Source organism: Oryctolagus cuniculus, chromosome 11 (genome assembly GCF_964237555.1).
Source record: "Oryctolagus cuniculus chromosome 11, mOryCun1.1, whole genome shotgun sequence".
NCBI lineage: Eukaryota > Metazoa > Chordata > Mammalia > Lagomorpha > Leporidae > Oryctolagus > Oryctolagus cuniculus.
The window spans coordinates 25,035,997-25,050,935 of NC_091442.1; the positions used below are offsets into that span (position 1 = coordinate 25,035,997).

At 58.1% G+C, this 14,939-nt stretch overlaps 1 protein-coding gene across 9 annotated transcripts in view; it reads right to left on the bottom strand.

The window, feature by feature from the left end:
• Positions 1-14,939, bottom strand: part of EFCAB8 (EF-hand calcium binding domain 8) — an 81,534-nt gene that overhangs the window by 42,760 nt on the left and 23,835 nt on the right. For 5 of the 9 annotated variants that reach the window (XM_070051921.1, XM_070051916.1, XM_070051917.1 and 2 more), the window contains 7 exons: positions 12,947-13,065; positions 11,879-11,982; positions 9,763-9,898; positions 6,651-6,798; positions 4,253-4,337; positions 3,744-3,868; positions 828-901 (listed from right to left, as the gene is read on the bottom strand). In XM_070051921.1, the coding sequence (XP_069908022.1) occupies positions 828-901; positions 3,744-3,868; positions 4,253-4,337; positions 6,651-6,798; positions 9,763-9,898; positions 11,879-11,982; positions 12,947-13,063 (789 nt within the window). In that variant the 5' untranslated portion in view covers positions 13,064-13,065. The other 4 variants (XM_008256115.4, XM_070051920.1, XM_070051919.1 and 1 more) reach the window with 4 other exon arrangements.

The window sequence follows — 14,939 nt, forward strand, 5'->3', positions numbered from 1 at the left end:
GAGTACTACAGCCTGCAGAACAGCATGTGCCAAGGCCCTGAGGTAGGGAAGGACTTACAGTGTTCAAGGGAAAGCAAAGGGGTCTGTCTCTGCAGCAGAGTTAATAAGCAAAAAAACCCAAACAAACAAACAAAAAAAAAACCAAGACCTAGAACAAGCCAGGAGCCAGCTCACCTCGTGTCCTGATGGTCTTGGAAAAATTACCTTCTGTTCCAAATGCAATGAGAAGCTACTAGAGTGACAAGACTTGTTTGGAGACAGAGACAAAGAGAAGTATCTTCCAACCACTAGTTCACTCCCCAAATCGCCACAACAGCCAGGGTTGGCCCAGCCTGCAGCCAGCAGCCTGGAATTCCACCTGGGTCTCCCGGGTCCGGGCAGGGGCCCAAGCACTGGGCTGCCTTCTGCCACCTTCTCAGATGCACTGGCAAGGAGCTGAACTGGAGTGGAGCCACCCTGACTCAGATCAGGGCCCACATGGGATGCGGGCATCACAGGTGGCAGCATGACCCTCTGCACCACAACGCCAGCCCAAGACTATTTCCTAAGTCGCAATTCCTCTGGCTTTGAAAGGAGAGAGAACGGCACAGAGAAAGGAAGTGGAACCAGCTGGAAGCCTCCACAGCCACCCAGGAAGAAGGTAGCACTTCAAGGGCCAGCTCGGCAATAGGCGTAGTGAGAGACGTGGCTGCACGTGGCATTCAGCAGGTGGAACAGACAAGATCCAACAGCGGCCTTGACACCACTCCCGGGAACCAACGCCCAGGTGGGTAAATTCACTTTTTGCATTTATTTTTGAGTGCTGCGTGCGTGTGGATTCAACTCACCTTCAGTCGGTAACTTCTATGCAAGGTGGACTTTTCATTTAAGAGCTTCTGGGTGGAAATGCTGGTCCAGTGATCTAACAGGAAAAAACAATGTCCACGTCACTGGCTCCCCACCCCCAGGAGGCGAGCAAGACCCAGAGGAATCCTGAGTCGCCTGGCAACCCCTGAGCTTCTCCAGAGGCCTCACCACTCCCCGCGCATGCGTCCTGGCAATTCAGGGGCTGCCTTCACCCAGCACCTAGGCAGACTCTCACGGCCACCCCGTGCCCCTGCAGCTCATAGCAGAAGGGCAACGAGATTTCAGGGTCTCGCCCGCTCCCCAGCTGCTGAAACCTGAAAACACTGATTCTCCACCAGGGAGCTCAACTTTGCTGTGGAGGAAAATGAAGTGCGACTCTAGGCTCCATTCATGCTGAAAAGGAATCATGCGGGAGTTGGCATCGTGCCTCGACACCCACGTGCTCCGGGTGGGCGTTTGGCCTAGCAGCTAAGACGCCACATCCCACATCCGAGTGCCTGGGCTCGATTCCCAGCTCCGGCTCCTGATTCCCGCTTCCTGCCAATGCAGCCCCTGGGAGGCAGCAGGTGATGGCTCAAGTCATCGGGTCACTGCTGCCAAGTGGGAGACCCAGACTGAACTGCCAGCTCCTAGCTCCAGTCCAGCGGCTGCTGCAGGCATCTGGGGAGCCAGCAAATCTGGGGTGCGTGCTTGCTCTCTCCCTGCCTCTCAAATAAATGAATTTTTTTTAAAGATAGAAAGATTAAAAAAGAGAAAACGACATGCTGTCCCTGTGCAGAAGGCTGCCTGTGGTGACTGGTGAGCCAGCACTGCACTCAGCACAGCCCTGGCCACCAAAAGCACCCAAAGCCAACAGCTGATGACCCTGCAGGGAAAGCAGGCTGCTCACAGGTGGAAGGAGCCGAAGGCCTCAGGGACCCAGCGAGCCCACCTTCACGGCAGTTTAAGGAGGTAGGTCAGAGATGCCCGACAGGGGCTGGCGCTGTGGCGCAGCGGGTTAAGCTGCTGCCTGCGACACCAGCATCCCATAGGGGTACCAGGTTGAGTCCCGGCTGCTCCTCTTCTGATCCAGCTCCCTGCTAATGGCCTGGGAAAAGCAGTAGAAGATGGCCAAGTGCTTGGACCCCTGCCAACCACACGGGAGACCCAAAAGAAGCTCCTGCCTTCAGCCTGGCCCAAAGCTGGCCATTATGGCCACCTGGGAAGTGAGCCAGAGGATGGAGGATCTCTCTCTCTTTAACTCTGCCTTTCCTTTCAAAATAAATAAATCTTGAGAGAAAGAGAGAGAGAGAGGGAGGGAGGGAGGGAGGGGCAGGCCAGACAGTCCAAGAGAAATGCCCAAATGCCCAGGGAACATGAGGGAAAAAAAAAAAAAGAGAGAGAGAGAGGTGGGCTCTGGGGATTCAGCCAAGCATCTTCCTGCAGGTCGCTGGCCTTGTGTGGCAGGAGGCAGCTTGCAAACGCAGCCCCAAGGGGGGGGATGCTGCCCCAGGCTGCACATGGGCACAGAGGGAGAGGGAAACGCAGCCCCAAGGGGGGGATGCTGCCCCAGGCTGCACATGGGCACAGAGGGAGAGGGAGTCTGGGAGAGGCCATGGTGCTCCCACCTGTTTACCTGCACAACTGCAGGCCATGGCCACTGGCATGTGCTGTCTGCCCACCTCCACGCTCTCCCGTTCCACAAATCTTACAGCAGAGCCCTCCATAAGCCTGGTCATCCCCATTGGAATAGAGGAACCAAGGCACAGAGAGGTTATGCAACTGCCTCCAGGTCACACAGAGCTGGGTGCATACCTGGGTGTTCATCTCCTCCCAAGTCAACACGCGGGGCCCTCGTCGCCATGTGCGCATCAGCCTCTGGCCAGCAGGGGAATGGAAGGACTCACATCCACCACTCCAGCTTCACTTGTCCCGCCCCCAAGTTCCCATCTACCACTCAGCTCAAAGACCACCACACCTCCTGTGCCAACTCCCAGGACGACAGAGCGACCAGGGCAGGCCCGGGGGCTGAGGTGGCAAGGGTCCAGCGGGTCCCGGGTACTGCTGTGTCCAGTACAGGACCCATCTGTGCCCTGACAGTGGCGTATGCTGCCCCAACAAGCCTGGCAGCAGCGTCCCCAAGGCTTAGGATCCCCTGGTGGAAGCCCAAGGGGCGGCTCTGCATCCTGCATGGAAAGGGAGCCCAGTGTCCCTGGGCCTCTCTGGATGGACAGGGAGTGACCTGGAAGCACAGCCTGTGCAGCCACAGCTCAATGTTGGCTTTCAGATGAGTCCCCCAGACAGCCCCCGGTCCTGCGGTCTCTGGGGACCCAGCACCCCTCGGGAGAGCAGCTCCAAACAGTCCCTTCTTAATGTAATCCCAACCTGTGAGGCGGCCTAGCAAGCGGGTGTCAGATCTCAGCCGAGGAGCACAGCTGTGGGCCTGGGCCACGTGTGGTCTCCACCTTCTATGCCTCTCTCGCCCAGGGCTGTGGCAGCAGCCACCCCCTCCAAGGGAGAGGGGGCTCCCGCAGGGGATGCTCCCAACGCGCTCAGCACCAGATCCTCAGCGTGGCTGGCTCTGCTCAAGCCAGGCTGTCCTGGCCCCACAGAGCCTGGCCCTGGGCAGCCTCCCTACCCCGAGGCAGCTCAGGAGCAGAGGGTTCCCGGGTCAAAGGCTCTCCCCTCATTCTCCCCGGGGGTGGAGTTGGGGAGGCAGAGGCCCATGGCCCTGGGCCTTGCTTGCACAACCTCCCACCCTCCAGAAGCCGCCCCCTTCTGGTGTCCTGCTGCCCCCATCACCCCCTCCTCCCACAGCCGCTCAGCCGGGCTCCAGCAGCGGAGATGGGGCCTGGCCATCTGGGCACCAGTTTCTATGGCTCCCAGGCCCCGCCAATTCCCCTGAGCCTCTTAGTTACCCCATTTGGAGGCCTTGGGGAGGATGTGGGGGTTGAACAGCCCGTGGGTCATGTTGTCGGAAGTGAAAATGATGACGCTGCCTTTGGTATCCCCATAGCAGAACACGCCTTTGTGATAGTCAGACCTGGGGAAGACAGGCAGGAAGTGAGCCTCCGCCTTGGGCACGAGGGCAGGTCCAGCAGGACGAGGCTTCCAGCCCTGCCCCCAACACCTGCCTAGGGGAGGAGGGGCCCAGCAAGAGGATTCACACCATCTCAGAGCCAGAATTCAGTTGACTTTTTTTTTCAACCAAAATTAAGCCTTGCAGCTGCTGGGTGTCAAGCCACCCCGCCTTACAGGCTGACACTCCAGCGTCTGCAGCCAAAGCGGGACCAGCCTGGGGAGGGACAAGAGGAGTGACAACCTTGTGGTGTGAGTGACCGTGAAAGGGGGCCCCAGAGCAAAGGGTGAGGGGCAAGAGGACACAGGGCCCTTCCAGACCTCCTTCCGGGGGAGGGGGGTCCCTCACCAGTAGTCCATGGCCAGCACGCAGCTGTCCACATCAACCAAGGTGAAGGCCCGGACACACCGACGGTTACTGATATCAAAGAACTCTGGGGAGAGACAGCGAGACGGACGAGTGGGCCCGGCCCTGCCCCGCAGCTCTCCCGCAGCCTCCACCTGTGCAGTCGAGGCAAGCCCATCCAGCCGGTACCCTGCCAAACTGCCAACACTTCCCACCGCAGCTGCGAGAACGTCCCAAGTACCCGGGCACAGCCTGCGAGGCGCCTGGGGCCTCGCCCTCCATGCCCATCCCCGCCCTTCCCGCCCCACTGGTGCCCAGCTCACCCTGCACAGCCTCCCCACCTGCCATCCCCTCCATCAGGGAGAAAGACCCAGCTCAGAGGTCGCCTCCTCGGAAAGGCTTCCCGCCTGGGCTGGGACCCTGCTGTCAGCCCCCTCATTTATCTCAACCTTGAATTTATCTCAACCTTGAATGCTTCTTGGTTTGTTTGCATTTTTAGGGTCTGTCTCTCCTGCTACAAAGCAGGCTCAGTGAGGGAGGGGGTGTGTCTGGGCAGGGGCCTAGAGCCCTAGAGAATCACAAAGTGACGGGGCGTGACCAGCAAACAAGAGAGCACTTGCCGGGCCCTGGGCACTGCCGTCACCGGAAGCTCTGCCCATCCGCTCACTCTCTCTCAGTGCTTCCCAGCAGGTGCGCATGCAGTCAGAAGCAAAGACCCACGTCAGAGCCCAGCGGCCCCCTCAGCAACCAGGGCTCAGCCTGGCACCTCCAGCCCCACCACAGGAGACTCATAATCAGGTGACGCCCAGGCGCACTGGGGAGGGCAGTAAGGGTCAGCTCCCCCAGGCTCGCTGCCTTCCCTCGTCCTGTCCTGCGCCAGCCCCTGCCATGCATCTTTTGCCAACACTCTTTCCACTGTGTTCAGCAGCCTTCAGTGCAGCCCTTCCAGCCAGTGCCTCAGCGCTCAGCACCTCCGAGGTCTGCCTCCCTCCAGGAGGCCCAGCTGCAGGTGCAGCCCCTGGCTAACAAGCAGCAGAGTGGCAGACTCTCAGCCACCTCTGCTCGGGCTGGGGCCTCGGAGGCTGCGGGTCACGCTGGGCCACGGCAGCCCTGTCTCTGGCCATGCCCAGGTGTCTCCGGGCAGATGGCAGCTGCTCAGTCAGGATGGCTGTGATGACACCTGATCATCTCCAACATGGGCTCCTGGGGCTGGCACTGTGGCCCAGTGGGTTAAGCGTTAAACACTACTTGGGATGCCCACATCCCGCAGCACGGGGCCTGTGACAGTCTCTCCTCTACTTCTGATAGAGCTTCCAGCTAACAGGCGTCCTAGGAGTCCACAGAGGGCAGGTCAGTACTTGAGTTCCTGCCACCCACGTGGAAAACCCAGGTGGAGTTCAGAGCTCCCGGCTTCAGTCTGGCCCAGCCCCAGCTACTGCAGGCACTTGGGGAGTGAACCAGCAGGTGGAAGATCTCACTGTGCCAGGAGCTCCACACACCTAGCCACTAAGCCAGATTCACCCTGAGGACGTGAGTTATTAGCCCCATTTTACCTCTGGGTAAACTGAGGCATCCATCTACAGAGTGGTGGGACAAGGGTCTGAACGCAGGCCCTCCTGACTCCAAAGGCCCGCTTGTTCCAGAACAGCTGCTCCCTGTCCTGAGGGGCTTGTGCCGTTGGCTGCAGTTCTGCACATGAGTTTCCTCTCCCTGGCTACCTGACAAGGTTGCCGCACAGGACGCTTCGTTCACGCAGCCACTGAGACACTGGGCTGAGCAAGAGTCTCCGACCCTGTGCAGCTTCCAGTCCAGAGGAAGAGACAGACCACAAAACAGGGCTGTGCTAACAGCTGCGTGACAGGGCGGCAGCAGGGACCTTGGAGGGGGGTCGATCTCACTCTTTTGGAAGAGAAGAACCTGACTTTGACTAAGCGGGGCAGGCAGAGGGGACTGCCAGGGCAGCAGGGCTCGGCCCGTCCAGGTCTCACGGAGCACATTAAGATCCCCTCTCCGTTGGAAGAGCAGGCTTTCTGCAAACGGGCATTTTAAGTGCCACCCTGGCTGCCATGGTGGGCCTGAGGGGAAGTGTGAGTAGCAGCAGGAAGCTTCCGTGCCATTTCATGGAGAGATGGAGGTGGCCAGGACCGGGAGTGGCAAGAGATCAGAGGCAGAATCAGGGCTGGATGTGCACTGCCTATGGTCTCCAGCATACAGACTCGGGTGCTAGTCATTCCAGCAGTCACCCAGCGCTCCTGCCTACAAAGTGAGGCTTGGGCTGCCAACCAGACAAGTGACTCAGCCCCGCCCCTCGCACCCAGTGCCCAGCAGGTTCTCTCCACTGGCAACACCCCAAGGGCCGGCCGATGGCAGCCCCCAAGGACGGCTGAGAGGAGGCACTCACCGATCTTCAGCTCCGTTGACGCCACCGCCAGGAGGTTCATGTTGTGCAGACACACCATGTCGGTGACCCACATCTTCTGGCTGCGGGACGGCTGTATCTGGTCAAGCTGGCCAAGGAGGAGCAGAGGAGACAGGCTGGGGACGCTCGCCTGAGGAGGCACACCAGGAGCCCTGGGTCCCTGAAACCCCCTCCTGCCACACAAAGCATGCAGCCCAGAGCGACCACTAACTACTAAAAGCCTAATATTCAACTGAGTCTGTTTCTACAGGTGCAAAAAATCAGCTTAAAGAACAGCCAACGCTGGCCGGCGCCGCAGCTCACTAGGCTAATCCTCCGCTTGCAGCACAGGCACCCTGGGTTCTAGTCCCGGTCAGGGCGCCGGATTCTGTCCCGGTTGCCCCTCTTCCAGGCCAGCTCTCTGCAGTGGCCCGGGAGTGCAGTGGAGGATGGCCCAAGTGCTTGGGCCCTGCACCCCACGGGAGACCAGGAGAAGCACCTAGCTCCTGGCTTCAGATCAGCGTGGTGCGTCGGCCGCAACGCACTGGCCGCAGCGGCCACTGGGGGGTGAACCAACGGCAAAGGAAGACCTTTCTCTCTCTGTCTCTCTCACACTGTCCACTCTGCCTGTCAAAAAAAAAAAAAAAAAAAAAAAAAAGAACAACCAACAGATCTACCCAAGTCTTGGGCGCAGCACTTTTTTTGACAGGCAGAGTGGACAGTGAGAGAGTGAGAGAGTGAGAGAGAGAGACAGAGAGAAAGGTCTTCCTTTTTGCCGTTGGTTCACCCTCCAATGGCCGCCGCGGCCAGCGCGGTGCGCCAGGAGCCAGGTACTTCTCCTGGTCTCCCATGGGGTGCAGGGCCCAAGTACTTGGGCCATCCTCCACTGCACTCCCTGGCCACAGCAGAGAGCTGGACTGGAAGAGGGGCAACCAGGACAGAATCCGGCGCCCCGACCGGGACTAGAACCCGGTGTGCCGGCACCGCAAGGCGGAGGATTAGCCTAGTGAGCTGCGGTGCCGGCCGGGCGCAGCACTTTCAATCGGGGATGCATTTCCAAGACACACCTGTGTGCACTCACCAGCAAGTGCGTGCCGGGAAGGGCACGAGCTGAGCCTGGCCATGACAGTGACCAGAAACCAGCCTGAAAGTACAACTCATGCGGACCCTCACCACCCACCCACCGACACACACACAGACCCTCACCACACATACACAGACCCTCACCATACACACACACACATACACACGTACACGTGCGCGCACGTGAGAACCCTCACTCCCCCCACACACACACCCCACCCCAGACCAGCCTGAAAGCACAGCTCATGCGGACCCTCACCACCCACCCACCGACACACCCACCCCAACCCCTAGCCCATAGCAGCTGTCTCCAGGGAGAGAAGTCAGGGTCTCAGGGAAGGGAGATCACCCTTCCACTGCCTGACCCTCTACACATCTGACTCCTGTTTACCCTCTGCAGGTGTTGCCTGGTCAAAGTGGCCCTGTTAGCAAGGATTCGTTCTGCCAGGTTCAAGGAATGAATGGCACCGGGCACTCGGCGGGCACTCAGTGCCAGGGCCCTTCCACTGCCTGGTGCTGCCTCACATGACCCCCATGTACACAATATTGGGGCTGGCACCCCAGTGGGGAGGCACAAGCAAAGCCGTACCTCCTCCCCCATATCCGGGGAGGACAGGAGGCCAGAGGGGCAGGCTCTGGGTTAGGGCTCAGTGGGAGATGGCTTAGGTGGGGCACCGAAGGACTCTGCTCCCTGCGTGAAATTCATGTTTTGCACAAAAGAGCAGGAAGGGGAACGACCGGGTCTGTTTCCAAGGGAGTCAGTCCTCCACACAGACGTTCAAAAGGAACTGATGGGGCAGGACGGGCGGCCTGTGTGTCAGGACCCAGAGCGCAGCAAGGCCCGCGCCTGTGCTCCCACACAGGCTCTGGCGGTAAGGCAAACAGGCCGGAAACTCGCTGGGCTGCAGTCTAACCCACAGCGGCGGAGCCTGCCAACTCGCATCTGCCATCCCTCCCAGGACACTCCAAGAGCCTTGGGCGTCTCAGTGCCTTGGTCAAGGTGGCACGGCTAGTGAGTGAAGCCTGGGCCCCACGCTGCGTTCAGGGAGAGTCCACCTGCCAGAGCAGCCTCTCCAGGAAGAGCCTCCAGGTCTGCTGGGCCTGCCCAGGGAGCCTTCTGTCCTCCTCTGTCCTCCTGTGCCACCCAGGCGCCCGCGTGGCAGACACACCCAGAGCTCAGGCCACAGTGCACCTGCCCTCTAAGACGCACAGAGAGAAAAGAAGGACGGAGGGGCCAGAAACCTGTGCGTCAGGGAGGCAGGTGTGAAGGCCTCGTGAGGGTCTAGGCCCCTGCAGACCTTAGCTCCACGGCGCGGAACGCTCGCCATCGCCGGCTCCCACCCGCTCCTGCGGCGGCAGCACCCGCGGGGAGCAGGGCTTTCCCCACCTGCTGGAGGACTCGGCCTCGCCACGCTGCGCACACAGCGCCTCCTGAGTGTGATCACTGACTCACTCCTTGCCGGGGGCCCCCGGCTATTTGCAGGGTGCGTGCTGTGTGCCTTGCCCCAGCCCAAGCACTACACGTGTACCGCAGCAGTCAAACCCCCCCTCCCCCAAAGCCCTGCAAGAGGTTTCTTACTATCCCTGTTTACAGCAAGGAAAACAGGCACGGAGAGCAACACAGTGGGTGGCTGGGGCAGCCAGGCTCCAGAGCCTGCACTCGAACCCGTCATGATTTCCTGCCTGGTCCAGGCGAAGGGTTTGCATCAGAACTCGGGGACAGTGTGTGTGACAAAGAAAGGAGAGGAGGCTAACTTCCAGCTCTGGTGCTTTCTGGGTGATGGTGCCCGGCACCGCTGTGGCAACACAGAGAAGCGAGCCTCGTGGGCAGTGAAATCAAGGACAAACAGGCATTGCGGTGTCTGCTGGACAGCCAGGTGGAAGGGACATCCAAGCAGCATCCCGCTTAGTGAGGGCAACAGGAAGCTCCCCCGGGGAAGCCACATCTTGAACCCAGGTCCCACGAACGCAGGTCCAGCGGGCTGGCACACAAAGCCAGAAGCTCCCGGCCACCCCACGGGGCCCCACTCACCCTAAAGGAGCTGATCAGTGAGAAGCTCTCTGACCAGAACTGCAGGAGCCCGTCCTTACTGATGCTCAGGAAGCACCCGATCTTCTTGAACCGCAGCTTCAAAAACGCCACTTTCACAATCTCACATCCATGATTCCTGCAGTGGGGGGAGGTCAGGGGAGACTGCAAGCAGGACCAGCTCAGGCTGCAGGCGTCCCCTGCATCAGGACTGAGAGCCCACAGAGGAGAAGGGAGCAAGGACAGGAGCATCCCTCACTTCCATGAGCACGGGCCCATACAAATCTGCAGCTGGCTGCAAGAGACGTGTGCCCCAGGCAACTGGTGCCCCAACCCATGGTGGGCTCCAAGAAGGCAGCCAGCGGTCATGGGCAGGTCAGCTCCAGAGCTGCAGTGCTCCTGGTTCTCAGAAACTTGGAGGAAGGCAGACTCAGTGGGTGTGGGCAGGGCCATGGCCCGGGAGGAGGAGGAAGCTGACAAGACGCCTCCCCCAGTACAGCACCTGGGCAAGTGAGTGTTACACTCAAGGAACTTGAAGAAGCTGCACACACAGGGCGGACACATGGTGAGAGACACAGCCCTCCACACACAGGAGGGAAAGCGCTGCTGATTGTCAGACATGGGACATGGGGGATTCTGAGCAGACAGGTCTGGCCACGTTCCCATTTAAGATGCTTAGCTACAGGCCAGCGCTGCAGCTCACTAGGCTAATCCTCCACCTGTGGCACCAGCACACCGGGTTCTAGTCCCAGTCAGGGCGCCGGATTCTGTCCCAGTTGCTCCTCTTCCCGTCCAGCTCTCTGCTGTGGCCAGGGAGTGCAGTGGAGGATGCCCAGGTCCTTGCGCCCTGCACCTGCATGGGAGACCAGGAGAAGCACCTGGCTCCTGCCTTCGGATTGGCACAACACGCCGGCCATAGTGGCCACTTTGGGGGTGAACCAACAGATTTAAAAGGAAGACCTTTCTCTAATTCTGCCTGTCCAAAAATAAATAAATAAATATAATAAGATGTTTAGCTACAAGCCAGTGTTGTGGCGTAGCAAGTAAAGCTGCTGCCTGCGATCACCAGCATCCCCTATGGGCACAGGTTTGTGTCCTGGCTACTCTACTTCCAATCCATCTCCCTACTAATGTGCCTGGGAAAGCAAAGGGACCCAAGTGCTTGGGCCCTTGCACCTACACAGGAGTCCCAGACGCAGCTCCTGGATTCAGATGGGCCCAGCTCCGATATTTGTGGCCATCTGGGGAGTGAACCAGTGGACAGAAGATCTCTTTCTCTAATTTTGCCTTTCAAATAAATAAATCTTTTTTAAAAAAAAGTGCTTTGCTGCCACTCACTTTGTCCTATCACATCCTCCCATGTTTTGGTCTGCTCCTCAAACCCAGCCTGAAACATACTTGAACTACTTCTTGGGGTCTTCATTTTCTTACGAAGGCTCCCTGGACACATACACTAATATTAAATAAATTCTCACGGTCTTCATCTCCTGGGTCTGTCTTCAGTGACAGGGACCCCAATCAGTGAATCTAACATGGGCAGAAGGAGAGGACAATTTTCTTCCCCTTCAAGGCCAAGGTCCAGTGTGAACAGCAGGTAGTGGAGCCACAGAAGCAGGGAGCAGGCAGGCTCAGGCAGGAGTTGGAAGAGAGACAGGGCCATCAAAACCCATCAGTGACTGAAGGAGCCGTCCCAGGGCCAGCCACGCTGAGTTTCACTCCTGTCACCCCAGATGTACACACGCAAGCCATCTACAGCCCTGTGGGTGAGGCTGCCAGCCCACAGGGCCCTGGCCGTGGGAAGAAACGAAACAATGTAGTATCCTGGGGGACAGACTCAGAGGACCAAATACAGCAACCCGACCACCCCTGCCTCTGACCTGGGACAAGCTGCCCACCTCTCTGAGCCCCAGTGTGCTCTGTGAAAGGAGGACAAATCACCCTCTCGGCCCTCCCAAACACTGCAGGGCCACAAGCCTGAAGGAGCTGAAGGACACAGAGCGTCAGCTGTGGGCAGGCCCCGGGGCAGCACCAAGAGTGGCCCGTGGCTTGAAGGAGTCTCAACATAAGGGCCAGCGCTCGTCCTACCGCCCCCGCCCAGGCCCAGGCAGAGGCTCCTTACAGGGGGACGACGGTCATGGGGAGGTGGAAGCGCAGGCGGTACTGGCTCTTCCTCATCTCCTCCTGGCCCCGGAACTCGCCCATCATATAGTCCACATACTTCTGCTGCCTCAGGAAGAAAAGGCAAGGGAGGGAGGGTGCAGACAAATCAGCCCCGCATTAGGCTTTAGGAAGCCGAGCCTGGTTCTGTGCCCCCACCCAGCCCAGCCAGGGTGCACACAGTAGGAGACTGGCATAGGGAGCAGAGCCGGGACTCGGACCCGGGCGATGTGATCCTGGCTGGAGCCACTGTAACTAGACAAAAACACCCTCCGTGCTGCACAAACTCTGACTTCAAAAAGTTCACGGGAATGTGTGTTATGAAAAAACTGCCCATGGATTTCAAAGTTTTTGTACCACAATAAACCTGTCTTTTCGGCTTATCCATTTCCCTTCTTACATCTCAACCAAGGAGGAGGTTTGAGTGGCAGAGCACACGTGGACTCTTGAGGCAGAGGGCCTAGGTCTGAATAATGGCTCTTCTGCTAACTACAGCTCTGTGACCCAGGGCAAATGTCCTAACTTCCCTATGCCTCCGTTTCCCAACCTGGCTAAGCAGGGAAATCGTTCTGCGGCTTCAACGCCTGAGTGCTCACAGTAGGACATTTACTGTCAGGAAACAACAAAAACATTATTATTACCATGCTAGAAAGCCCTAGAATTTTTGGTTTGCGTGTTCCTGAGTGACCATAGACAGCCATGGAACAGTCAGCTTGAATGCCCACAGCCAGACATGCAGCTTGGATGCTGGGATGCAGGGCAGCCTGTGGCAGGTGGGGAAACCTTAGCTGCTCACCATTGCACTCAGAAGGTCTCACACAGGGGCTCATGACACTTGTCACACACTCTCCAGCACCCCAGGAAGGTGTGGAACAGCAAGGAGCCCAGTTCCTAAAAGTCTCAGAAGGGACCCCTCCAAGACACCTAGGGTTCCTTCCAGCCAGCAAACACCCCACGGGACTGCCCCCACCTCTGGCCCTCCCTCCACCTGTTCCTCCGTGCCCTGAGGCAGCAGGGACACCCTGCTCACCCAGGTGACAAAGCCATTACAGTCTGAGTCCACCTTCAGAAACAGTGCCTCCAGCATGTCATCTGACGCATTGCTCAGAACCCTCTTCATGGTCTTAATGAAAGCTTCCAAGTCCATGACTTCAGAGAGAGAAAGAGGAACAGCCATTTAGTCGCTCGGCCCATCACAGACCCACAGTGCGCAAGGGTGTCCGGCTGCTGAGGGGCACGAGCAGAGGAGTCATTTTGCAGGCGCCGTTGGTCTGATGCCTCAAGCAGCCGGACCAGAGCAGCTGCTGCCCTCTCACCGTCCCACAGACACCATAACTCTCCTGCCCCACTGATCCGGCCTGCACGTTGCCAGCATCCACCTCTTCACTTGGTCTAGGCCTGACCCCTGACATTTCTGCCGGCTTTCACCTCTTACCTGTCCAATGCTCAATCAGCCCAAAAAACAGAGGCTGAACAGTTTCCACTGCAGGGTTCCACAGCGATTGGGGGGGGGGGGGGCAGGGCAGTACATAATTTAAAAGATCAGATGCCATTGCCATTTCCAAATGTCTTAGCCTAGGCAGGGTGGCAGTGAAAACCTTCAACACAGAGGACAAGTGAAACACAGGAGTGGTATGTAGACCAAAAAAAAAAAAAAATCATTTCTTAAAGAGTCATTCATTGATTAAAAGGCAGAGTGACAGAGAAAGAGAGAGGAGGAGGGAGGGAGGTCTTCCATCTGTGGTTCACTCTCCAGACAGCCAGGGCTGGGTGAGGCCAAACTCCACCCGGGACTGCCCATCTGCTGCTGCTTCCCAGGTGCATTAGCAAGAAGTTGGACTGGAAGCAGAGTGGCTGGGACTTGAACCAGCAATCTGGTCTGGGATGCAGGTGTCCCAACCAGCAGTTAAACAACGCCTATCCTGAAATACAACTTTTTTTTATGTTTAATGTATTTATTTGAGAGGCTAAGAGACAGGGAAACAGTTCCCATCCACTGCTTACTCCCACAACACTCACAATGGCCAAAGTTGGGCCAGGAAGAAGCCAAGAACTCAGTCCAGGTCTCGCATGTCAGAGACCCAAACACTGAACCATCACCTGCTGCCTCCCAGAATGCACACCAGCAGGAAGCTGAAACAGGGAGAGGAGCTGGTAATCAAGCCCAGGCTCCAGTACAGAAAGTGGGTGTCTTAACCACAAAGCCAAAGGCCCGCCTGTGAAGTGCATCTGTTATCAAAATACAAACCTTGGCTGGGGAGAAAGAAGGGGCGGGGAGAGGAGGAAAGCGCAAGGACAAACACTCGCCCTGGGCTGGGTTTTGTGGCTGTTAAGGGAATCTGAGACTTGGGCAATAACCTCTAGGTAAATTTTATATGCACATTTACATTACAGCCTTTAGAAAGTGCTTCTAACACTCTACTACAGCTTGGAATCCTCACTGTGGCCCAAGACCATGCATTTCCCTGGCTGCTCTCAATCAACCCTTGCCTCCCACCACTGTCCCTTCATCCTCTGCCCCTCACCACGTGTCACAGCACCAAGCCCAGGCCTGCTGCAAGGCTTCTGTGGGGTCTGGATGTCCTCCCACAATTCAGCTCGTTCCTTCCAGAGAGAGAACCTTCCTGGGGCCAACCTCACTGCCCTCGGTCCTCACAGCCTGACACACCACGTTGGACCTTTGTCTCATCTCCCATCCAGCCTGTGGACTCAGAGGGAAAGCCCACACCTGTTCCTCCCGTGACTGTCCACGGATGCCTGTGGGCACCAGGGTGTGATGGGGATGTGACACTGGCACTAGGCACTCTTCCCTTGTGCATGCTGCCACTTCACGAGGGCGGGCGTGTGGGGAAACTGGCTGAGAGGAGAGATCACTCGCCCACGCTCTGCAGCTGGGCAGTGGTGGAGCCAGAGCTAACCCCAGCAATCTGCTCGAGTTCACACTTTTCACCCTCCTCCGGCCGCAGCAACGATTAGCAGTTGTTGCTAGGTTAAGGAACAGGTGAAAGCCCAAACACGATATG